The sequence below is a fragment of the Kryptolebias marmoratus genome, linkage group LG6 (assembly GCF_001649575.2).
Source record: "Kryptolebias marmoratus isolate JLee-2015 linkage group LG6, ASM164957v2, whole genome shotgun sequence".
NCBI lineage: Eukaryota > Metazoa > Chordata > Actinopteri > Cyprinodontiformes > Rivulidae > Kryptolebias > Kryptolebias marmoratus.
In genome coordinates, this window is record NC_051435.1 from 8,776,973 (window position 1) to 8,804,794 (window position 27,822).

The 27,822-nt window shown below is 36.0% G+C and overlaps 1 protein-coding gene across 1 annotated transcript in view; it reads right to left on the reverse strand.

Annotated features, from left to right (window-relative positions):
• Positions 1 to 27,822, reverse strand: part of LOC108240414 (receptor tyrosine-protein kinase erbB-4) — a 240,332-nt gene that overhangs the window by 107,925 nt on the left and 104,585 nt on the right. Inside the window, exon 2 of the mRNA XM_017423864.3 lies at positions 21,279 to 21,430. Within this exon, the coding sequence (XP_017279353.1) occupies positions 21,279 to 21,430 (152 nt within the window). The remainder of the gene's footprint in view (positions 1 to 21,278; positions 21,431 to 27,822) is intronic.

Sequence of the window (27,822 nt, forward strand, 5' to 3'; positions counted from 1 at the left end):
AGTGAGTATGCCATAAAGCTTTGTTTTTACTTTCCAGATGATTATTTCTTTTAAAATCAGTTGACTCAGTCAGTTTGGTGTATATGTGTTTAAATTAATGTTTGATGTAAACCTAATCTTCAATTTATCTTTCTATATGTATTTATTGGTTTACAAACTTGCTGACAAGAAGGACACAGTGAGCTTCTTTCTTGGTAAATAAAATACTTTTACTGTCGTCCCTTTGTCTAACTTTCGAAAGCTACTAAATTCTTGCTTTTGTGTGTACAAATCATACAAATGTTTGTAAGCATGTTAAATGATTGGCTTTTTAAATATGCACATGTGTATTACTTCTGTGTAAACATAGACGCGAATAACTTACATTCAGGATGGGGGTTTGGTGGTCTTTTCAACTCTGATGTTCAGCCAAATAAACTAATGTCTGTATAGTACAATGGTCAAACACCATGCTTTTTCCTTCTCTTTTGCAATTCGAGTAGTCTTTATTCTTGTAGCAAAGTTCAGAGTTGTGCACAACAATAAGAGCAACCAGATTTTACTGACTTAGCATATACAGAAACTAATAATTACTTCAGGGCCTACATCTCATGGGTGCTTTTTACACACTTTTTTTCTGAGGCTGTTTATTACCCCACTTGCACAGTTGTCAGTTTGTTATTTTCAAGCTAGCAAATCAATACTTTCCAACATGCAGTCTAGCAGAGGAAAATAAAACAAGGGAAAGAGAAAATGGCAAATACACACACGTTTTTCCTCTCACACATTATTTGTTCAATAATAAGGTGCATGGAAGAAGGGAAACAACTTGTAGTGATTACAGGCTCTTGCTGAGCTAATAGCCAAATCTGCTCTGTGCATGGCCACTTTCATTAAACACAGATCAACAGAACAAACAGCCCCCCAGTAACACCCCTGGGGCAGATAGAGTGCAAAGTATGCCCACTTCAGAAAAGGAGACACCTGGATTATAGCAAGCTTAGCAATATATGGCTCGAGAGGAATAGAAGTGTAATCTTTAAATAGGTGGAAACACAACATTTTATGGTATGGAATTTTGGGGAAAAAAAGCATTATCTTACAAATATTAGTCAGTGCAATACGAGTTGTAAATTACTTGTGAAATATAATATTAGCAGCTAGATTTCTCTCAATAAGAATAGTCTCGATCTATTTCTGATACAGGTGTGGAGTGTAACTAAAATAAATTTGGAAATAAATAAATGAAACTTATACTATCAAAACAAAATTTGCAGTTGTGTTTTCTACCTAAAATTAGCTTACATCAAGTTTATTTACTTATTTAATTATTTATACATAGGAATTCCAAAAGCTCAATGTAAAGAGATCTCGGCAACAGTGAACAAAAACAGACAGAGTGAACCAGACTCAGTAGATTAACAGGGATTTTTCCCTCCTTCCCAAGCCGGAGCATTTGTGAACGGAAGTGTGGCAGCGGAACAAACCCCTCAGTTGAGTCACTGAGACGTGCACGGTTTTGAAATTGAGTCCTTCAGTTCCTGAGTTCTAAAGGAAGAAGAGAGGAAGGTTTAGGGGTAGACTCGGTGAAGGAAGGAGAAAGAAGTAGAGGAAGAAAGGAACCTTGAAGAATGAGGGATGGAAAGAGAAACTCGGTCAAGTGTACATGATGGGTTTACCTTATTGCAAAACATGACTAAAACATACCTATTCCAGGACAGAAGACAAAAATAAACTAAGATAAAAATGAAATGATAAGTAGTTGAGAAAATGGATATCATTAGCATGTTTGAAGATACAGTGAAAAGACAATATTATGATTCTCTCACATTTTCATACATATTAAATCAGGGGAATGTTCTCTGCAGGACTGAATTTGTTGAAGCCAGAGACATGGTGCCCGGGTACTGGGAGGGCTTAAGGTTTCCTTCCCTAAGCTCTCATCCTCTATTTCCGTATTGCTTCAATAAATCTTGTGGCCAAGCTTCCATCCACATCTGTAAGCAGACACAGAAGCCGGATAGAGCATCTACTAGTGCAGCTGAAAAAATCCTCTCGAGTCTTCTCAGAGATTCTTTTCAATGTAACTGTTAACCTGATGGAAATATTAGGCTTCTGGGAACTGGCAATTTGAACAACTGAGGCACTTGTATGATTTTGACATTATTAAAAAAGAGTAATAACATTTATTTATAAATATATTTATAATAGCTGGTAACTCTTCACTGATGGTACAGCATGTGCATAAATGAATGTAACACTAAAGCAATATTAAAATGTTGAATTTATTTAGTTACTTATTTACTGTCCATCCTATACTCAAACTGAGCAGCTTAAGTTGAAGAAGTCAAGGTGCCCAAGTTTAACCCCACAGCTCCAAGATAACACCTCAGTTCCTCTGGAATGGCTCAAACCCAATATGATCCACTTCTAACAGCTTTAGGTGATGCTGCCTTTGATGTATGTGCATATACTGGAGTGTGTAGGTGAGAGTGTATATGACATAGTTTAGGTGTGTAAGTCGCTGAAGTACTTCATATTGCTTGCTTAAGATTATGATTATGATGACTCATGCTTGAAGATGAAGAGAAAGCAGAACTTCTGCTTCTTACTCTACTTTTCTTAGTCTTGAGAATGAAGAAATTAAAGAGCAGGTGTAACAATATTAAATAATTATCATGAAGAATTAAATACTTGTCTTTTCAGATGGTCAGTGCTACATTCACTGCAAATACTTATATTGTATTTAAAAAAGATAAACAACTGCTCTTTCTTTTGACATCTGTCGTCAACTTTGATGAATTTAAGTCTTTGAACATGTCTCTGAGAACTGAAAAGGTTGCTGTTTGCCAGTGAGATTGGCGACAATAGTTGACTTTGAGAAATCCCTCTTTAGGGTGCACAAGACATTTACACAGAGGCGATGCGTGGAGCTCAGTTGATGTTTGAGCATCATTGGCTGTGACAGAATGACAGTCTGCTTGTCAAATATCATGACAAAAAACCCCTGCAAGGCACAAGCATCACTGACAGAATTCACCACAGTTATAGTAAAAAGAAAGAATACAGTAGTTTAAATAGGGAGAGAATCATATAAAAAGATCATTTGAAAATAATTAACACATGAATTATATGATTTATCTTAGATACATTTGTTAGAAAACAATCACAACTGCAATACTACATAATTTAAGATACTACATAATTTTGTGCCAAATAAAGACATCAATTTTAGGATTCATATATTTTTGCTGAAGTGCTAAACCCTCCATGGCTACCCTTTTAAAAAACGTATTTATTAGTACTGTTATAGCGATTTTTTTATGATCACTTCCTTTCACTTACACAGCACCATGGAGAACAGGTCTTATGAATGAACTGAATTTGAAAACTAGCTCTTCACAGCTTCATCAAAAGTTCCCATTACTGTTTGCTGCCATTGTTTGAATGCTCAGTCAAAAGTGTCCACAGAGTAACAACATAAAGCCAGGAAGCCCATCTCAGCCAATAGATCAAGAACTCCCTTTTGGCTGAATCTCTTAAACAATGCCATGATGGCTGAGAATATTTTGTAAAATGTATGACTTCATTCACATGAGCAATATTACCCAGAGCCAAATGATTCTCTTCAGCGGCCAACTAGATGGTGTGAGCTGCCTAGAAAATCCAGTCTCATCTGAGGCCTTGTTTATATATTTGGTGGTTACTCAAACAAGAGTGCAGAAAGAACTTAACTTCCTACAGTTTGATGCCAACACAAGACATACTTTCAGGTGAAAATTCCTTTATAACTTGGCAACAAATCCGAAAGATTTCATGTTGCAGATTTGCTAATAAGATGAGACATACCTGAAATAAAAGAAAGACAATAATACGTCTGAGAAGAGACCTAGTAAAGAAAAGAGTGTTATGATTCTCTATTACTAACAAATGTGTGTCTGTCCAAAGAAATGTGAGGGGTTGTGAGTGATTAAACTTATACTTCATCATGAATGCAAGCAGTATGTATTTAATATTTCCTGTCCTTTATGTTTTAAGGCATAGTTAGTTTTTTTTTCCTTGCAGAAATAGTCATACTGCAGATTAGTAGTCATACTGAAGCAAAACTAAAGCAGACTCTTGAAATATGTCATTGATATTTTAATTTTTCATGTTTACATGTTTGTAATAGGGACCTCTGTTAATTTTTAACTATCATGAATATTCAAGTATATTGAGATTTTACTGTGAAACCTATGGCATATGATTCACTTCATTTCCATAATCATAAAACTTTCAGTGAACCGCCGTGCCCTTTAGATGATGGAATTGTCATCTTGAAAGATAAAGGTCATCACTCAGAACAACTTTGTGTTGGTACAAAATGGCCTTCTCTCTAAGGGTACAAGTGGGCTCAAACCTTGCCAGAAAAATACTGCCTATAGCATTTTAAAGCCACCACATTCCCTATTTACAGAGTTTAAAAGTTCATTCTTTCTTTAGCTTGTTACCATTAAACATAGCTCTTTAATTATAAGAATGATATGTATTAGAGCCTTCAGGGACAGTCACCATTCTTGTGTGTGCCAGGTTGACTAACAACATATCAAATCCACATTTTCAACTTGGTATCATCAAAATAACATCACATTTCAAACATGTAAAACTCTAGAAGTATTGTTAGTTGAGAAATAATTTGTGTCACAGAGCTTTTTCTAACATCAAATTCAAAAGCTCTTGACAAAATAACTATATATAATGCTGATAGAAATGCATCCAAGACTTCAAGTAACATAAAATGCTAACTGAAGTTGCACTAAATCTGAGTGCCATATGACTACTACGCCTGTTAGTAGTCAGTTTTCCAAAGTGCATCCCATGTGACCCAAATTGTAAAATAAATAAAAATACATTTCCTTTGAATGAAATGAAAAAAAAAAAAAAAAAAAAAGATTAAGAATGTACTGTATGATGTGGTGTTTAGTTATGTTCTAACTCAGAACAAAATCAAATTTTGTATTTTTTTTTTAACTGACTAATTTAACTAATTTTATTCAGGAAGGTTAGACTGAACTTTAACCACACTGCAAAACACTTGTTGACTTTCATAGCTTAAAATACAACTTGTAAAAATGGCTAAGGATTACACATTATAGGCAAAATCATAGTTGTGATTATTTTGTCCAGGCCTCAATCAGTGGTTGGTGAACTAATACATAAGTCCTGGCAGATTCTTTATTGTTAATCTAATGCTTCCGTTGAATTTGCAGGCTGCTGTCCTTGTGAAATGTACAATTTGTATTGGTCTGCCAAAACATTATGATCACTGACAAGTGAGAAGATGTAAAATAGTTAGAACAAAAATAACAAGTGAGTTCAAGGGAGAATGGTTATGGATGGCCAAAAGCTCACTGATGCAAGAGAGAGAGATGCAAGATTGGTCCTGCTGCTGTCCCGCTGTTACCCAGGCTAACAAAAAAAAATCTACTTTAGGTTAAATTGCTTGAAAAAATATAGATTTTGATCGAAAGGTGTCATTATATATAGTGCCTCAAAGTTGGCTGTGTTACCCGCAAACTTGCTAGGATACTGTCACATGTCCACCAGTAAAAGCACCTACAATGAGGATGTGAGCATCAGGTTTGAACTAAAAATCACTAAAAATGGAAACAAGGTGGACTGGTCTTGTGATTCATGTTTTCCTTTTACATTATGTGGATGACCAGGCCTGTGTGTGTTGCTCACAGGCAGAACAAATGGCTCCACAATGCACTAATGGGAAGAGGTAAAACCAGTAGGGGCCGGCTGCATGATGTTTTGGCAGTGATCTGGTAGGAAAGATTCTGCCCAACCTATTTTTTGACACATATTGCCTGAGTGAAATAAGTGATACAGGGCTGACCTGTTATTGCATTACTTTTTAAGAAAGTACAAAATTTAAACTGCTTAGTGTGGCAAATGTGCCAAATAATGACACTGATTAGCTACATATAACGTGCCTTATTTAGCTTTAATGACCTTCAAACATTTCTTTAGCTGTACAACACTTATAATCAGTTGTTATCTAAATGATATTTGAATTTGCAATGTAATACCAAAGCCACAGCAAAATCTATTCCATATGCATCTTTAAAGTTCTACCTTGAGAAGACTGATAAAGATTGAATAAAAAAGAGAAGAGTTAAGTGACACCCCTTCCCTTGAGGAGAACTTGCAACTCCATCAGAACAGTAGTAATGAAAAGACTCCTGTGGGAAATTCTCCAAATTGACTAATTTGTAATTGATTCAGTGCATTAATTACCAGCCTGGTTACGCATGTGTCATGGTTAATATTGCACCAATCTGATGAGGCTGGGAGCCCAGTCTGCACTGGGACTGTTCGGGTGAAGCAGCCATTATTTAATTATGCCACACATATATCTGTAGTGAGACAAGTCTTAATTTGAGAGTAATCACTTCCCCATGCTCCCCTACTATGAGCTGATGTGTGGAAAGAGGGTGTTTGATTGTAAGAAAGTCTTTGATCCATGTAGCCTGGTTAGCCTCTTAATCAATCATGGGAGACAAATTCCTCCGGCGTTGTAAAGTTTTTTGCATTTCGAAGAAAATTTTGCACTGCCCTATTACATCATACAACTTAACATTTGTAGGTTTGTGTCATTTTGACTGCACTTTTAACAGTTAGTTACAGTATCTGTAGCAGAAGCATTTCTGGCTAAATCAAACATCATGTGTTTTGCAGACTTGTCTAACATCAAGAGACGTTGCTCTTGCCGGCAACAGGTTGTTTGTTTTACAAAATTAGGTTGCAAGAAAGGAGTGGCATGGTGGCACAGTAGTTAGACCTGTCACTTCCTAGCAAGAAGGTCACAGACTCACCTCTCGGCCTGGGGTCGTTCTGAGTGGAGTTGCATGTTCTCCCCATGCATGCATTGGTTCACTCTGTGTACTACAGTTTTCTCCCACAGACCAAAAACATGCCTGTTAGGTTAACTGGTTACTCTAAATTGCCTCTAGGTGTGAGTGAGAGCATGAATGGTTGTTTGTCTCATTTGACTTGATGTAGCCCTGTGGTGGACTTGCAATCTGTCCAGGGTGTACACAGTAACTGCTAGAGATAGGCACCAGTTCCCCTCGACCCAGAAGTCTTGATTATTTTATAGCATTCCTATAATATCCTAATATGATCATTTAAAATGTTTACAAACACATACACTTTATCTTGTTTTTTCTGTTTGTTTGTTTGTTTGGATTGTATTCTGTTTGTTTACAAGTCTAATAAAAAACAATGTTTAAACTTTCCTCCTTAATGGCTTCCCCTATAATCATTAACTGCAAAAGCTTCTGATATCTGAGCCACTGCCTGATCCAGCTCTACTTCCTTTAACACAGTATAGTGAGAGATTTAGCTTGAATTATTTGTTATAACACAACCATTTCTTATGAAAAATGGAAACTCTAAAATGACTTACATAGTTTGTGGTAGAGCTTCTCATTTGACCAACATCAGTTTAGTTTGAGTTAATAACAGCATTGGTATTACAGGCCACAAGTTTTAAAAATCAAACAAACAAACAAAAAACGGTTCTTTAAGCTGACATGAAAATAAAATGTTTTTGTTTTTTTTTACTTTCTATTTCTACCATCCATTACCTTGTTGTTTCACATCAATTGCACACTTGCCATTTATATAATTTTTTTGGTAAATGTTCACATTTTGATAAGTAATTCAGACACTTTTTTTATGATTTTTATGGCACCAGTCAGGCTCACTCATATCACAGGGGAAAGTGCTGTGACATTACTGTTTTTCTGGTCAGTTATTGATGAAATACATGGAATAAAAAAGTAAGGACTGAAGAGGTGTCTTCATGTTTACAACCTCATATTTTAATGAAAAATGAACATCTATTCAAAACAGTCCTTTTCTGTATTTTCTTTTTTACTAAAACATGCAGAGAACACAAACTGTTTTCATCGTCTTCTTTTCTGTCATTATCTTTAAATTCAGAAACACATTGTTTTCAGCACAGAACAAGGACATACAACAATGAAGGCCTTTCTCTCCCTCAGTTGGTTAGATTTTTGCTTTGATCAACAGCAGTGATTCCCTACCCATTCTCCAAAAGTTTGGACCTTGCACAGCACAACAAAAAAAAGACCCACAGTCCTAAGAACTATACAAACCAAAAAAGTACCATTATTTTAGTGTAGTCATGTAAAAAGTGCCTGCAAGAGTTTAACCATTTTGATTAGGCATAAAGAACAGATGTTATAGCTGAAACCTTGAGACCTTGAAAACATCTGCTTAGATATGATCTTGAACACTAGAAGTGGGAATCCAATTTTGCATCATTTACCTTTGTATTCCATGAGCTATACAGTTCTCCCTAGAGCTCTGATAAGTCAAAACCATTAATTTAGGAGGAAAATACATGAAAACAACACAATTTCTCCTTAATAAATAAGGTTTTATAATAAAAATATTTTCAAAGTAAGAAAAAAATGGCTTTACAATTCTACCTTGTTTTCACTCATCCATTCTCACTCCAACATAAAAGCTGTGGCAAAGCAGCAGTGGAACATGCCTGCCACATGTCTTGCCAAAAGATAGTTTTATATATGCAAAGGGGGTGCCAGAGATTGAAAAGGAAACTGTGAGACTATGGAATGACCTGCCCTATAGCCTGAACCACAACTACCTTCAACAAAAAAAGAAAGAAAAACAGGAACACAGGAACATAAAGAACAGTAAAACTAAAAAGCTAGACAAACCACCTTCTTAGTTATTACTTTTACTGAAGGACAAGGTTTTAGCAGGTGTCATATTTCCCCTTTTGGTTGGCTTCAAGTGACATTCCAATCACCCTCTGGGGGTGCTATTTTGCTCCTAGCGATGTCAAATTGGAAGTCCACTCAGACCTTTTGGTGCTTGAAGGGGGGTTGTCACACAGTGGTCCTGTTAGTTCTGTCCTCCAACAGTACCCCACTGAGATTGTTAAGTGTTGCTGTGGGGGAGTCTCAGCGACACTTAATGGCCCTAAAAGCATTATTAGCTAATAAAGGCTGATAGGCCTCACGGCTCTATAAATTTGAGAGGACATGGGAAGGAAGGGAAAGAAGAAGTAGCTGTTGTGGTGAGATCTTAGTCTGAGATTTGTGCATCTCCTATATATTTTACAAAGGTGCATCCTGTATGAAAACCATGGTTGGATTTGAGAATATAAATAGCAAGGTTTTGGACAGATAAATGTGTTTAAGTCAAAGCTTATAAAATAAATCAATAAAAGAAACTGACTGCTGATAATTTTCTCTCTCACTTTTTAAGAGAGATAGTACATACAAGCTTTGTAGCTGTCTTTCATTAAATTATAAACACTCAACATTATTCTAGCTTTATATTCACTAGTTGTAGACAGTGTCACTGATATTGATGTATGTATATATATAATTTTTTTGGTAACCTTAAAACAAGGGGAAAAATATAAACAAGCAAAAACTGATTTGAAATTTGTAGATACCAAAACCTATAGTCCAACAGAGCATGAATTACAATCCTTCTTGCTGTAATCTACAGGCTGGCTGCTTTGGATGTAGTAGTTGCAATGTAAGTTGTAGCCCTCAGGTTATACACTGTACTACTGGCAATAAGAAATTATTTAACTGGCTCGTTATTGTAGGTGTACTCGTGTTTTATTTATTTAAGACATTTTAAACATTCTAGTCTTGTTAAAAAAAAAAAAAAAAAAGAGATATTTATAGGCCAGGCTTTTTTTTTTTTTTTTTTGAAGGAATCCCAGTCACCTTCCACCTTTAATGTTACAGTTAAAGGTGGAAAAATAAAATAACATTATGCACAATCTCACGCAATATTAGAATACGTCTCGTGGGCTATTGGCGCTTGGGGTTTGTTTATGCATAACTCAACTGTGACAACATCAAAGTTTAGCTCAGTATCTGTAAAACTGACTGAGGCATTTTCATAAAGGCTAAAGTAAACCAGCTCAGGTGGCCATTTTCAATTAGGTGGACTTTAAATGTTAATCAGTTGTAGATGACCAAATACTTTCTGAAAGTTTCATAAAAACCTCTCCTGGAGTTTATACAATACTATTTTGCTGGATGACAAACCGAGTTAATTCCAAGAATTAATTCTAAATTCTAAAGCAAAATATTTTACAATGTGTTGCACTAAGGTATGTGTTGTGGAATATTCCTAGCTACTACCACACCAAGTTTTAGCCCAACAAAGTTGATCTGAACAGTTAATAGTACAGTTTTAAACATGGATCTTGCATGATCCATTGTTCAGAGAGAAGGCAGTTACAACCAAACCAAAATTTAGATCAATATCTGTAAAACTGACTGAGTTACAGCCATCTCTATGTTTACAAAGTTCACTTTGATGTTGCAGCCATCTTGAATCAAACTTACTCCAAATTTTAAGTAGTTGTAGATGTACATCCAACGATAACTTTCTGAATGTTCTGTTAAAATCTGTTCAGTGACTCATGAGATATTTAGCTAACAAACACACATGAATGCAAATGAAAACAACATTATTGTTGTGCTTTTGTCTTTGGTGGTGGGCGATAAATAATTCATGCTTCATAGTTTATGTAAGTCTTTGTTGTTGATCTTTGGAACCACTTAAAGTAAGTTTCAGATGTCTTGAAAATTTCCAGACAGAATGACCTTTTACATTTTGATAAAATGATGGAGAAGGCTTTTGCTTTGATTTTAGTTTTAATTCTTAGTATTAAAGGATTTATTCGAGGGCTGAGATAATTCAATAAAGATTGTTTTAAAATAATAAAAAATAAATAAATGTGTTGAGCATTGTGATCTCCCAGTCAGATGTAGTAGGTTTAAATTCCAGAAGTAGGGCAGCTAAAACCTTTTTATTCTGAAAATTACATATATTTGTATTGTGTAGTTTCTAATGTATCTATACATTTTTATTGTGCATTAAGTTTTGTTTAAAATAAAGCAAAGACACCGCAGCATATATGCATTCTGTTTATACACCTAGCCAGCAAGAACACCAACAATAAACTAAGGCACAATTGACAGACAGCAATGAAATCTAAAAATCTATAGAGAATAAGGCATAAAATGAAAGGTTGAAAGTTGCAATACATCTGCCAACGATTACCTAAAAATGCTCTCTTTACATCTTTTTATGTCTTGTCTGAGTTTAGTAATAGCCCAGTAAAATGAAAAAGTGTGGAATAAAGAGAGAAATAGGTGATGTAGCCTCCTGCTCTGACCACAGAGGAAATCTCTAAAATTGAAGATAAAGGTCTTGCTGTCTCCACAGGATCCAAGAAATCAGTTTTCTGACCCACTTGGCTGTTCACATGCTCAACCTCACTCTCACATGAACAAAGTCACTGAGTGGCTGCGATGTCCATGGAGTGTTACTTGGCAGTAAAACCCAGTTGCAGTTTTAAGAATTAAACAAACCCAGATAACAATCATGATTAATTAAGATGCTAAAGTGTTAAGATGGAATTAGAGCAGGACATTGGCTATTGTTGTGCCTCATTTGATGTTGCTTACAGATCGTGTTTAGCAGTAAAAGTAAAGAAACAAACTGATTTCACAGAACATATATTTAAGCAATAAAATAGATGTAATCTAACTCAAAGACATTAAAAAAATATCTTGTTGGCAATTGTGAAAAAAATGGCTTCTTAGGTTAAGAAGATAAGCCAGGATGCATTGCATATTGTATTGCCTGAAAAAGAAAATTGCACTACCATTTAGCAATTTTAGTACTTCTTCTGCTAATCCAATTAATTAAGTCTGTTGCCGCTCTGTGGCAAACAAAACATAACAATCTGTTTTTCTTTGCAATAGTATTTGACTCTGTGGAGACAGCTGTTCTAATGTACTGCAAAAATGTGCTTGTGCAAGTTTGTGTTTTTGCGAGTGTGTTGGTGGGGTAATTTGTTCTTCAGTAAATGGTACACATGGGACAAACATTTGACAATATTAACTGACCAAAATATGCTAAATATTTGAACTGTTGTAATGAACATGTCCCATTTAAATACCCATAGCACTGATGTGGAGCTGTGGTTGTATGTGATTCCATCAACTGTAATGGTTTTGTATGTGTCTGAATGCATTTTGTTTTGTTTAATCTGAAAAAAATATGCATTTCCCAGTAATATATCAAGTTTAAAATCCATTGCCATGAAGGGTCAACTTTGAGGGCTACTTGTGTTTTGCAATTCTAATTCCCTACCCAATCAAACTGAGTGGTGCTTACATGGTGGTTCAAATACACCTTTTTGGTGTACAATTCTGCATTTTCTGGTTTACCTTTTTATCACTGACTGCTAGAGTCACAAAGCTTTTCTATGAAAATTACAAAAACAAAACAAACAAACAAAAATAAAAGTTATTTTTCTATTTGGTTTCAGGGATACTCAAAAATACATGGATAAGCTTCTCTGAACCTTTCCCATTGTTGGTGCATGGTTCAACTTCTTAGCTGGAGAGGACTTTTGATGATGTTTACAGCACTATTCAACACTTTGAAGGACTACCCTAAAGGCTACTGGCCACAAATCCATGTGTAATGACTTGGGACTAAAATCAAGTGGCAGAAATGATGTGAAGAACACAATAATGAGCTCAAGGCATTGACTTGATGTACAGACTCTAAATCTAGTCCATTTGAGCAACTGTAGAATGTACTGGTGCAAGCCTGACCCATTATAAAATGCTAAAGTAACAAAGGATACAAAACCAAATTACTATTTTACTATAACAGAGGACACTCATCAGAAGTCCCAAATTAAATAGCTTAATAATTTAGTTTTACATGAAAAAGACAAAATTTTAGTTGAAGTATATCCAGATGCCACAAATGTTATCAGGCTAATCACAAACATGATAAATCATTATTCTCCCAACATTTTCGTTCAATTACTACCTTTCATTATACTTTGTTCTCTTTTTATTTATTTATTTATTCAATGTCATTCTATCCTTTTTTAGGAGAGTTCCCCCATTTACTGTAGATGTCAAAGAAAGAGATGTAAAAGTCAGAGCAATTTTGCTTCCAAGATAGTTGTGCAGAGTGCTAGACAAAAACCTATGTAATTACAGTAGTAGTCACTGGTCCATTAGTGATAAAGACTCAATGTCTCACATGGGTGGAGCTGGCACTGTCAGTGCATTCATTTCATGGTAAAAGCTGCAATTATACTAACAGAGACTCGCTTTCTAAATTTCTGTTTCCTCCGTTTCATTTTCCTTCCTTTTTTGCTATACGTTCGCTTTTCTTCCCATCTCTTTTTTCTGCTCCTTTATGTGTACTTTGTCACTTTTGTGCAGTGGGATATTATCTGAATAACACAGTGTCATCAACTCAAAGAGCAATTAAGTAATTCTCTCATCTGTTTAGAGGATGAATATGAATCATTGTGGGTAGAACAATATGACCCCACTACCACTCTTCATCCCTCTCTCCACCACCAGCATCACCTCCACCACACACACACTAACTACATCTGAGAAATTTGTGACCAAGCTTTCATATATCTTATTTTATGTCTGCTTCTTAGAAAACACAACTGTAACTTCAGAAGACAAAATAGAACTACTAAGTTTTATGCATAGATTAAAAAAAAAGTTTTTTCATGCTGTTAAAGTTTGTGTAAAGTTGATTCAGATACATCAGCATGACATATTAAAAAAAAAAAAAAGCAGAAAAAGCAAATTGTAAGCATTTAGACTGTTGACTTGGTTGGCCTCAGTATGAAGCCAATTTTGTACATTTTTAGAATCATATTTACAGATCAGATTCAAAACAAACAAACAAAAATTCGACATTAAATTACATTCTACAAACAGTATATTTTATTATCTTAACACAGATAATGTATATGAAATTAAAATATATGAGTTTTAGTCATTTGATATTTCTAAAAAATGTCTATTTATTTGTCTTCATTTCTAACAATTTATTAAGCTTGGACTGTTTATTGTAAAACTTTTTAAAATGTTTTTCTTGTGAACATGGTCATTGCATTGCACGTTTTATATATATATTCCAGACCTAACAGTTTGCATGTTTTGTTGCCATGTTGTTGCAAATGGACAAAAATATCAACTAACTTGTATTCCAAACATACAATTTTACAAACATACAATTTTACATTGCTTGGGAATTTTATACACACAACTTGTTATGGCAAAATCTGTGCAAAAAACAATATGATAAGTGGTAATCAGTCTAAGCAAGTGAAATGGCTAATAGCCATGGACAGTAACTTTGTTTTTGACCATCACTTTTTATCCTTTCTAAGTTAATTTAGCTTGCTTGGGTCAGGAACTCCCAAAGGCCACCCACCACACCACTATGCATGGTCTCTCTTGACTATTTATTCCCAAAACACACTGGTTAAATTGGTTGATGGCTAATCAACACTTACTGCCTCTGAGTGTGTTATTACACAGCAATTGATGGATGGTACAATTATACCCTGTGTCACTTGGCTAAATGGCTATGTAATTCTAATGAGATTTTATTCAAACACTGACCAGTGAGCACAAGGAGAGCTCAGGGTGGGATGCAGAAGGAAGCAGAAATTGAGATGCAAAAGGATGCAACATTCATGAACAGATAAAAAAGAGAGCATATAGATGATAGTCAGTTGAAAAAAAAAGTCAGATGTATTTGCTTTAGTGTGACCTAAAATGCAGAAAGATACAATAGTGAGTTCAGGTGATGCTTTTAAGAAAGGTCATGTAACACCATGGTTGTGTGTTGAGGAGTAGGCAGGACTTAAGTGTACATACTCTTGTCCCAAAACAATAACATTGCAGCTCCCTTAAACTGGCTTCAATTCCCTACAAAAACAGGCGGGGACATTTGGTCTAGTATTATAATACATGTTATTGGGACTGCTTGCAGCCAGTGGAAAAGCAATCCAAAACACTGCTTATTTGTTGTCATGATAGGGTTGCATTAGAAAACCAAGTCTTAATAGACCAGCCAGTCTTAAAATTGACTCAGTCATATAGGTTTCACTGGGAGGAAATTGATTTCAGTCCTCCAAAGAAGTTGGTCTATATCATTCACATTTTAATTTATGTTTATTTATGCATTTCTGGCAACAGAAAAGGTAGATATGGAGTTTGAAAGGCACAAGAAGAGCACGGTGGGCTATTGTCACAAACCGATTTTGCTTCTCCTGTCCGCTGCCTCTTATTCTGTCTGGTGCTGCAACACTATGATAAGTGTGTAAATAAAAGGAGTGAAGGAATTTGTGTTTGTGTGTGTGTGTGTGTGTGTGGTAGAGAGAGAAAAAAAACAGAGAGAGAGAGATACACACACAGAGAGCGAAAGAGAGAGATTCAGTACAGGTTTCCTTTTCACAATAAGTCTGATTATAAAACCAGTCAGCAAACCTGTTTTTGCCCTGCAAAGGTTTGCAGGTCATACAGGTCAGTTCCATTTGAGAATTGTGGACTGGTACATTTGAAGGACAACAAATAAAAGTAAAGTTTCTCATACTTCACTTTTTTCAAACCACATTTAATCTATCAATTTATTTTCGTTCAAATCTATAGCCACTCCGATGTTTCTCTGAGACGTGAAGAAAACTGTAGTTGTTAACCAAGAGTACGAAGAGGAGCAAGACAATCTACTGCACCTGTCAATCACAAAGTAAAACAGGTTTTAAACCAGTTTACGAGTAGAAGCTTGGTACAAAATCTTACAGACGCAGACATCACAAATACTGTGGTTGATGAATGGCGATTTAAGAGGAGTATTGCTTTAGCAAAGAGAAACTTTTCTGATGTAATTTTTCGCCCACTAACATATTCAGTCTCATGCATATCAAGACACATACAAATGAAACTGTACAGGAATACCACACAAGCCTGACAGAGTCAAACTCTGACTATCAACTACTGTGTCTTCTCTACACAATGATGAAGAGTCATTCATTTTCAGGGGCTGCTGCCCTATATCTTACACATTAATCTTTTTTCACAGACACACTGACAAGCTATATATTTAGAAATGGTTGCAGGTGACAGAGGAAACCAGTCAAGTAGTGTTTATTGAAAAAAAGAGGGTTTATAACATCCCAGGGACTATGAAAAAAAAGAAAGAAAAAAAAAAACGACAACAACATTGCAATCTAGTCCTGGCAGAAAGGTTTTAAGGTGAATTTGGCTCAAGAACAGAATCTCGTCATGAACTACAAGGTGAAGCTATAAGTGTGAAATGTAAAACCAGTAGAAAACAAGTTCAGGTAAACTTTGAGAAACTTCTAAATAGTTTGTGTTTGCTAAAGGATGCTTTTTCTTTTAACAGTGTGGAAGTCCCTGGTCAAACTCCATCCCCCCCGTTTTTCCTCACTAACCATTCTTCTCAGGACTTCACGCTCTCAACGGTGTCACTTCCAACCCCACACTGTCCTTCTTTGTGTCAAATTAAAGTGATGGAAATGAACTTGAGGAGACGCTAATTGCAACTGTCAATCCAATCTAGGTCGGGGCTGAAAGACAGGGGCTCCCTAGCACTTCATCAGTCTTCATTAATATTGAAGGAGTTTGCTAAGGAGCATGGGACCAACGTAATCTGCACCAATCTAACAGTGCATCAGAAATTAGGAAGCTGGGGAGGGCAGTGATGGTACCCAAGGGACAAATCTGCCAGTCAAAAAGAAATATGAAGAAAGATGTCAGGAGACAGGGATGGACTCGTGAAAATATGCTGTTCTACAACTCTACAGAAAGTGGCAATAAACAAAACAAAACAAACAAAAAAAACATACGTCTTTTAAATTACACATGCCTGAATAATAAAAGGTCAGTTGTCCTGAACCTGGAGTTTTGTTTTTAGTTACTCCATCCCATTGTCTCTTTGTTGTTTATTTTTGTGATTTTTTTTTAGATTTGATTTATTTATTTTGTATTCGGTATGTGCTCTGTTACTTAGTTTCCTCCATGTCTCATTGCCCTGGTTTCCCCCAGGCATCCTTGTCCGGGTCTACCCACCTGCTACCCATCTGTTAATCATCCCAGCTGCACTCATTTTTTCCCACCCAACTTACATACTTCCACCTCGTCTTAATTTAATGTTCTACTGTTGTTTCCAGGTTCCCTGTTGCAACCCCAGTGTTTCCAGTGTGCTTGTAGCCTGTTTTGCTGCCTCTTTTGTTTTACTATTAAAATTTTGATTTTCACCTACTCCTTCACCTTAATGCCTGCCTTCAAGGTCCTCTACAGACACCTCCTGACATCAATAGACAAGTCCCATTAATTAGAAATCTTACCTATATAATCTTAAATTAGCATGACATTTATTTCCAAATTACTTAGTTGATCATATTGGATACAAACTTCTGATGAACAATTTTAACAGTGGGGGTGAGATGAAAATTTGCAGCTGTTTATAAAGCTAGATTGTTAACACTAAAGAAAAACCTGCAAACTCTGTTACATAAGCGACCATACCTTGATACCTTGGGCAGGTTAAAAATCCATTCAGCAACAGAAGCTGACATTAAGATTACAGCAAAGATAAATGGCTCAGGTTAAACTGTCAGTACTCAAGGTTTCTTATGCTTGTGTTACATGAGCATATGATTCCCTTAAGCAAAATGTTTGCTCACTCCCCAAACCCTATTAACCCATAACTGGCCTCTTCACTATAAAGGTCAAGTCAACTGGGACTGAAACTACAGGAAGGGAGGCCCCTTGCTGCATACAATATTGTTATGTGATGCTCTTCCACACGCACTGAAAAGTACTGAACTGGACACTTTGAGCAGATTGGCTTGTGTGGAGAAATCAACCTCTGAATTTTTAGGACACTGGTTTGTTCCTATTGAAGTTACAAGATGTCTTTAACCTCTAGTCAGCCATTAGTCTATTCCTGCTCACTGGTGCACACATTGTAGTCTCCATCTGGTGAGCACCAGATGTGACAGCTGGGAGTTATTTGAACAAGCGTAGGGTCAAGCGTATAATTCATCTAAGAATCACAACAACAGACAACATTAAAGGACAAAGTCCATCGTTTCCTAAAAGCCCCTTTTAGAAGATTCAAACAATAGGGGAATAGTATTTTTAAAATGTTTGAACTGTTTTGTTTTGTTTTTGTTTTTTGTTTTTTTCATTTTACGTAAATGAAATGCAGCTGTATCCAGATTTGCAAAATAAAAAAAAAATAAGAAAAGCACTTTACAACTTTTGCATTGGTTCTGGTTATAGTTTACAATTGATAAATATGGCTTTTAACATTTTGTATTCTGCACTTTATTATTTAAACATAGCTGTAAAACAATGTAAAAAAGATGTTTCAAACATAAAAAGAAATCTAAGTAACTTTAAAATATAATGGAAAAACTTTGTAAAACTGCTGTCTGTATTAGATATTTATATTTGAAAGGAATAATTGTACAATTTGTTTACAAAGAGAAAAAATAAAACAATTAAACAAAAAAAAAATGGGGGTGAATGAGTCCTGAACTAATATGAGTCTCAGCGTTAGTCTTTTTACTATTGGGTGCAAGGTTGGAATGTCAATACGAATGTACTTATCTGAGTTTCCTTGCTAAACACTGCAAGGAGGGGAGAATACAAAAAATAAATTAAAAAATGTGATCTCCATAAAGTGACACAAGCAAAAAGGAAGGGAAAAAAAAACCTGTCAGCATTCATTTTACCCCATACACAGTATTTCACAAAAGGCAATGTTAATGTGTGAATGACTCAAAATTTAAATTTTTGTATGTAGTATATCTGTGAGAAGCATATTTAACAGAAGTAAAAGAGGTTTTGGAAGAATTGCATGTGATTAAAGCTGACTGCCAGACTGTTGGTAACAATGTGCATATGTGAGAGGGGGTGAAAACCTCTCAGCAGAAATGCAGTTATTAATCACTGAGCAAGCGTTGATTCATCTGTCGTGGTGGCAGTTTGGAAGATGGACTCTGTTTACTGCTAAAGCTGTTTGAGGGGCTTTGGGATGCAGCCATCAATCTCCTGGCTATCTTCAAAAGGAGCGAATGCACAGGCATCAGTTTCAATCACCTCGCAAAGACAGGTGGTATGGTAAGCTCCTGCACAATAGTGTTTTGTTTTTTTTTCTAACTCAAGGTTATTTTTTTTTCTCCCCAGGGAAGTGTGTTATTAATGTGTCTTCTCATAATAATAATATTCCCTAAAAATACATACTGCACCCTGCCCTTTGGCTCCCTTGCTGTTTGGCACCTCATGTTTCTAATTAGCATCTTCAATTAACCCATTTTAATTGAGAACCATGGAAAGGTGGAGGACCTCAGCAAGTCAGTGCCATAGGGACATATTTTGTAAATGGCTGGTGGTATAATATAGACATTTAAAGAAGGGATTGTACTAATAGACTTTCAACCTCAACCTGTAAATATGCCCATTATGTAATGTTAACTTGTACAGGTGACATTGTGAAAAGGTACATGCAAACCTTTCCACCTTCAGAGGTGAAGGTATCATTTCAATGAGCAAATTAGCTTTGTGTGGCTAAACAACAACCACACTTGGTTTAGAAATGTGCCCCCCACACACATACAAATACACAAATAAATAGGCATGCACCCAAACTTTCTTTTTAATCCAAATCAGTATGACCCATTGCCCCTGAAGGTGTCTAATGGTAGCAGTTACACATTTATTGCTCCCTCTTTCTTAATATAATCTTGATTTTGTTTCATAAGGGTGTTTTTGAATTGATCTGCACAATAGAAAACACTTAATGACTCCGTTTTGTTTAGGTGTTCTTGTTTGTATTTTGATCTGTACAAATGAGATAGAAAAGAAGAGATCTTCTCTTTTATGTGAACAAATCATCCTGCCAATTTCACTTCAAATCACTGCTATAGGGAAGACATATGAAAACAATCCTTGCTTTTTTGAGGGGAGTGAGAATGCATGGGGTGGGAGTTAGACTGCTGTCTTTGCAAAGTCTCCATAGCCCAGTTCATTCTCACAGCAATATTGGCCCAATAAGGCAGTCAGCATTTTGGTTTGACACCACGGGAGCTCTCATGCCCCCCAGATAGACTAAAATCAATTGGAGTTGGACGGTGTTAGCAGTACAGAGCACCAGCAGCATGGACTAGGGTTATGTTTGTTAGATGTGTAGGTCTGATATAGGTCAGTTGATTTCCTCAAAAAAAAAAAAAAATTGGAGAAAAAAAAAAACAAACTTTTTTTTTTTATTTCTCCAAAGAAATTTCCCAGCAATAGCCTCAAAACCTGTTATTACAAGACTATTACTACTCCAGCGTCAGAAAATTTCAAGGCTGTGATCACACAACTGTTTGTATGTGTCTATTTAACAAGAATAAAAGTAATGCGTAAAGAAAGTTTACAAGTAAAGCTAATCATTCTGGCATATTTACAAAGTACCTGCATTTATACTTCCTTGTTAATTGTGTTCTTGACTAGATTGTCTGTTTTTCTGCTCCATACTTGTGCTTTTTGTTTGCTTATTTGTACTTTTAAATTCCTTTTATCTATTAGAATTATTATTTTATTTCAAATCTGCTTGTTTCTCACATGTATTGAAGTCTAATTTAAAGTCATCATAACAATGTAGACAATTCAATCCCAGCTCTTCACCCAAACAATAGTACTCTTACAAAGTATCCTTCCCCATTCATTTTAGAAAGTCTCAGGCAGGTACTTGTTCTGTTTAGGATTGAATTTACAGTTTAGCATACATTTATTTTAGGAATGATCATAACAATCTAAATGTTTGCTAAGTAACAAAAAGTGAATGTTCTTTTCTATAACACTTTTTTTCTGCCATTCTTGTTCACTCTAAAAGGAACTTTCAAGTTTCAAGTTATGTGGATTTTGAATATTCTGTGCTTATGCCAATGGTGTAAGAATATAATCAGCCACACTGAGAAAAAGGCTGATTAGCCCTGATTAGAACAATGTTCCTCTCTGCTTATCAATTGATCTATAGACACTAATCCAAGTACTGATTTGTGAAAAAAAGAAAAAAAAAAAGAACCAAGCACTTGGCATTCTCTAGACAAGAAGGTCATTGAGAAGCCAGTGATGAAAAAGTTTACAAATGATTTTGTTTATTTATTTATTTGTTTTGCTAATTTTGAATACAAAGTAAAATGCAAACTCTTTTTTTTTTACGTGATGACGTGATTTGTTTGTAAAATGTTTGGATACACAAAAAAACCAAAGGCAAATATTCTAACTTTTCACATGACACATGTTATATTTAAACACATATCAAAACTTTTAGTTTACTTCATTAGTTTGCTTTTGTCTTACTCTGAGGAAGGTGAGATCCCGGCTGCGGTCAATGCTTGTGATCTCAAGGTTGCCCATTACAACTTCACAGTTCTCATAGTATTTCCTCAAGGTGCCATACTGCTGCTCCAGGTTCGACAGCGTGCTTAGCTTGTTCTCTGTACCAGCACATACTGGAAAATATAAGACAAGCACAAGGAAATAAAACTGTGTTAATACATCTGCACTACACAAATCTGGATTTTGTTTGTCAATCAGGCTAAAGTTCAATTTAGGTTTAGAACAGCATAAATTAAGAAGAAAATTTGAAGAAGAAAGTTAAAAATTGACCAAAGATAAAACACTATGCTATACAAACAAAAAATGTTTGATCATAACACACTTTGTACTGTTATTAAACTGATAGGAAACAACATTAGCTTGGAAACTGAAAACTTGGAATCTAACATTTAAAGTTTGCACAGGGGTAATAAAGATGATGGTGGTGGTGTGTGTCTGTGTGTGTGTGAGAGAGTGTGTGGAAGGGGGATCACAGTCATATTCACACACACACATACATTAAGTAATAACTATTTTAGACATTCAGTGTAATATATTCAGTTCATAGATAGTGATTGAGCAAATATGTAAAGGCTGATTTGTAAAGAAGTTAAGAAATCTGCTCTCATTGACGACACTGTGTGACAAAAATTACATAATTTTGTTCTTACAGGACCTGTGAGAACTCGTTCTGTGCACAATGTCTGAGCAGAACTTTTTCTCACAGGGGTATGCTCCAAGTATTGTGTGATTGGTAGGTGTGTTTGTCTATGCAGAACAATGCTTCACTTCAAGTGTTCCACTTCTAGAAGCTGGCTGGTGTGATATCAAGTTGGATAGCTTTGAGGAGCAGCTGGCTGAGGCTGTTAGAAAATACTGCCATCGTTCTGACTGTTCTACCAAAACTTATAAAGATAGTCAAATGGCGAAGAACTCATAGAAGGAGATTGAATAATCGTTGTGCACAGGTGGCTCTCTGAGGCTGTAAGCGAGTAAGAGAGTAAGCCTTGGCTGGGCAGCGCAGGGACATGTTCCCTAAGTTCGCTCCTTATTGTGCACTATCTGTCGGTAACAGTGCGTTCTCTTTGTGACAACTTTGCAAATGCCAAACGGCGTGTACTGTCTCAGTCTGCGTATTAAAAAGTATCTGGTAGTGGTAAGGGAAGCAAAAATCTGTACAAGGACTGAAGAGTGCAGACCCCACAATGAGTGGGCTTCCCAGAAGTTCTGCCTTAAGTTTCTCTGTGTATAAAATGTACATGAGAAAAATATTGTCTCACAACCACACGAGCGAGAGGAGATTTCTTCACTTCTCGCAGAGTACAAATCCAGCTTGAGACCTCATTGCACTGCAAGACTTCACTCTATCAGACCTTGACATCCCAGAACTCTTTAATGACTAAACGGGCTGCTCACTTGATATGTAATTAAACAGAACCATCACCACTCATCAGACACTTTGCACACCCAAGACAACACAAGCCATCTGCCCAATCAGCTGGTGTTACCCAACCTTGCATAAAGAGCACACATATTTGCTGTTTGCTGCATGGAAATATGCCAAAGATTTTTATTTTTAGAGAACTGTAATACATGTGCAACTGTAACAGCCGATCGATCGATAGATCGATAGATAGATAGATAAGTTTCTTCATGATCACTGTCCCTAGTGTTTTCTCCAAAGCTTATTTAGTGAAATCACTAAATTGCAGGCTAAATTTTGATAATGCTATTCACTCTTCTGGTGCAAAAGTAAAATTTGTATTACCATGGCAGTGTGGCTTCTCTCATCTACACCATTCCCTTGCTGACAGAGAAACCATCACCGTGGCAGAAAGGTGACGGGTCCCTCCCTGAATCTTGTCACCCTGTCACCCATGAGCTGTTACCCTTCTCTCTGAACACCTCCACCTTGAAAGATCTTTACCAGCGCTTTGCATTTTAATCTAAATCCATGTGCTATACTGAGCTCCCACTATTATACAGTGCACTCTATCCTTATGCTTGCAGTAATATAGGCCAAACTTAGTTACCCTTTCTTCACAGACCCACACACATTATGTGAAAAAAAAAGAAAAATCCAATTCCTTTTTTTTTTTACTTTCCTACTAGACAACAAATACATGAGCCAAAAGATGATTCAGCCTTGGAGCAACACAACCTGTAAAGACAAATGGGATTGTTTTTTAAATACTTCCACATCTAAGCGAATATTAGACAAGTGGAGCCATTCCAATGTGACCTGGACAATACCCATATGAACAGGTGCTGATTGGCTGTGTTGCACAGAGCATACTGTGGTGCTCAAGAATGATATACGGCAGACCTGGGTGTTTTCAATAACAGTTAGCGTGGGCTAGAGGGGAGCGGGCAGAGGTAGGGAAGGGTCATAAAGTGAGGATAGGTGTAATAAACTGTTATTGCACCCTTGGGGCAGGACGCTGAAATTAGAAGAAAGGGGCATTGTGGCATGTGATGTCTGGTGAAATTTACTTTTCACACCTATATGCTTCCTGAAGTTTGGCCTAAGTAAGTCTTCAGACTTTAAAAACCTGATTGATGGAATATGAAGAATATATATATATATATATATATATATGTGTGTGTGTGTGTGTGTGTGTCTGTGTGTGTTTGTATATAATGTATATTCTATTTACAACAAGTGTAATGAACAGAAATGAGTGTGTTGTTGTCAAAAATCACCAAATAAATGCTAAAAATTTGAAAAACACACCAAATTTTATTATTGTCATAATGCCAATATCGAACAGGAAAGCCTGGGTTTTTTAATATTAAAACAATAAAACTTCAAAAGCATAAACAATCAAGAGCTTAATGCAACTAACCTCTTTAAATACTACCATTTACACACTTTTTTTTTTTTCTATCTGGGCCAATCTTTGCTGGAGAGATTGTCTTGCCCTATTTTTCTTTTCAAAGACACTTGTGGTGTTCTTTTTCATTCTACATGGTAAGAGACATGATAATGGTCATCTCTTTGTGTTTTAAAATGAGGGAGCAGTACCGGCAATAGTGTGACCGAATGGTGTAAAGGAATTTGCAGTGCACTTTCACAAAGGAGACTTGAGTTTGAAGTCATGTGAATATTTATTTGTTTTAAAACAAATTGTGGCTAAATACTCCTGAGTCTCCTGCAAATATACACCAGGAAATGAGCTTGAGTAGAAGTCAATACAAGAGCAGCACTTTTTATAAACTCACAGATATCTTGCACTCCTAAATATCGTGGTATCACACAAGACTTTTACTCTATTCTGTCTGATTCATATTCAGAAAGAGATCCACCACAGTTTTAACACTTTAAAACTGACTATAGCTTTCTTTTTCATCTCCAAATCTGAATGCTGTCTGACTGCCAAGCCAACAGCCACCAGTGTTCAGTTGGATTGGACCAGAAGAAAGTGGAGAAAGGGTGGGGTAGACTGTATTTTTATTTATTGGTAGGATGGAGCAGGAAATGGATCAATGGATTGGGATCTTGTCCACAGTAATGAGGGTGTTGCTTCAATTGGTCGTGGTAAAAAAAAAAAAGTTGAATCGAAAGGCAAAACTCTCAATTTACTGATTTATCTACATTCTGATCCTCATCTATGGTCATGAGATTTGGATTATGACAAAAAAAAAAGAGATCCCAAAAAAAGGCAGCTGAAATTAGCTTTCTTCGTGGGGTGGCCGGGTTCAGCCTAAGAGAAGGTGAGGAGCTCCGTCACCCATGGGGGAGCAAGGTGTAGAACCACTGCTCCATCACGTGGAAAGGAGTCAGTATAGGTGGTTCAGGCATCTGATTAGGATGCCTCCTGGACCCCTCCCTTTTGAGGTTTTTCGGGCATGTCCTACTGGGAAGAGACCTCAGGGCAGTCCCAGAACTTGCTGGAGGGATTATGTACCCTCTCTGTCTTGGGAACGCCTTGGGATCCCCTAGGAGGAGCCGGAGAGTGTCCCTGGGGAAAGAGATGTCTGAGTTACTGTCCTAGACCTGTTGCCTCCTAGACCAGGCCACAGGTAAGTGATAGAAGATGAACGGATTAATTTTCAGTTTGTAAGTGGGAAAGTAAAATTATAGCTAAAATAAATAAACATCACCAGGAAAAACACAAGTTTGTACTCCCATGTAAAAAAAAAAAAATGGGTGAGCAGCTGCTTTACTGGCTTTATTGAGTAGGCACTTATGTACATGAGCTGCTGACATTCTCTCCCTTTTTATTGTGTTATTTCAGCATTTCTCTTTAAATTGTTATCAAACTTGAGCCATTTTATACAAAAAAAAATGTTTTATGACACAGAAGTTTTTGTTTTCCTTTTATTTTTTATGAACAACCACAGATACTTGATGTCATCTATAAGCACATATCATCTGTCTAATGACTTATGCACTTCAGACCCATATTAGTACAGTCATTATTTATTCATTCACTGTCAAAGTTCTGGATATAATAAAAACAGATATTATATTTTTATTATATAGCAAAAGTAAACTTTGAAGTTTTGAGCTCAAGAGCCAGCAATGTTTCCTTCTTTTGACATTTAAACACCATCAAAACAAGTTATTGCACTTCTTTACACAGTCTAAGCTTGTCACCCAAGTCCTATGTTTGATTCATAGGCTTGTAATGTCTAAAGCACTTTATTTCTTTTTTCTAAAATAAATTGTGCAAGTATCACATCACTTAAAATAATTTTAGGTTTGTTATTGCAGCTCTAGTTTGAAGGGTTACTCTCTCCCCTGACAATAGTTTGTCACAAATGTTTCTGTATGTTTTTCTATCTCTATAAGGTCTCAAAATAATTTTCAGTTTGTCTTTTTTGCATGTGGAGGCTTGATGTGAAATTGCAGAGTCAGTCAATGTAAGTAAAACTGAGGAAATTCTGCCTTTTTAAGGCATATTTTAATCTAAGTTTACAAGCTCGGATCAGTTGTAAGTCAAATGTTTTATATAATTTCAATAGTACCACTTTTTCTTTACTATTTTATATTTTTATTTTAATTAGGATTATTTTACCTAGTGATCTAACTGAAACATCACAAGCAAAGAAAAAAATAAAAACAAACTCTTCATGTGCTTTAGGTGGTGCTGACTGCCAAGTGAACTACAACAAAACCATCTGTGCTGTTTGGGGCATACATGAGTTGTTGCAGATTTACTGCAAAGCTTAGCAATCCTAGCAGTGAAATGTCTCCTTGTGGGTTCATGAACATGAATAGGTTGTAAATAAAATACTTCAAGATGTGTTTCCCTGTTCCTTGCTGCATGATCGAATCAATTTGTTCACATGCCCAATATGTTACATCTGAGCCTGTACATCATGATAAAGGCTGTATAAAACATAGCTTCAGCCCTTCATATTGGCCAACTTGTCCACTGAGCATGGCAAGTTATATGGCCCTGAGTCATCAAGTGTTTAACATAGTGCAGAGGATGCAGGAATAGACTGCAAAATCAAATTAATCTTCATATTGTTTAAAGCTTATAGTTGTTCCATAAAATAAAATATCTCATTTGTTTGATGGATTCTATTCCATGCAATGCTTAAAGCTGAATGTGCCTATGAGATCCAGTGTCATTTCTTTTAAACTGTATATTTACCCAGGTGAGTAAATTGTTTTAATGTGTTCATAAAGAATTACAACGAGCAGGTGATAGATTAAGGCCAATGAATACGAATAATAACTAAAGATTTTCCAATACACAGAATTATTAAGAATATGAGCCATTCAGATAAAACACACCTTGGTAATTTCATACAATCTAAAAAGGCATAATATTTCTTGTAGTACTTTGACATGGACAGCATGTGTGAAGCCAGATAATGCAAATTGCATATTTATCATATTGACAGATAATTAGACTGATAGCGCCCATATTTTATTTTATTTTTTCTAACAGATAGCTACAAGAAAATAAGAAAATACCACGATGCATCTATCACTGTCTCTGACATAGTCACTAGAGTCAGTGGGTTCTTTACATTAAATAAATATAAAAACAAGGAAATGCTTACAAAGAGACTGAGATGCCCCAGAGCTGCATTTTCATCAATTTCAGTTTCATAAATATCCTTATCAGAATTACATAGGCACTATATTGTCAAGATTCCTGCTCACACACAACAACTTCATCAATACTGCCTTGTGTGATTATTGAATGCCTATAAAGCTGGCAAACCTTTGAGGTTTATAGGCTTCTGCCAGAGAAGCCAGTAAAAGGTCATCTCAATAGCCAGCAACTGACTGAATTAAATAAAGTTACAAATGTCACATCCATAAGTAAACACTGTCAATAGATGAGCTTGGCTAATGTGTCTTGAATATACAGAAGAACTTTGTTAAAATTCAGCTGAACCACTTCCCTGCATAAGAAAATACTATGTGTATTTGAGGTCATAGCCTCCCGTTGTCCTCTAATGTCCCCCATTTGAGCTTTGGTGGGTAAGTATGAGTTACAAGCCGCTGCCTCTGATGGTAATCATGGCCCAGATTATTGTCCATCTGTTGAGCAGCTTAATA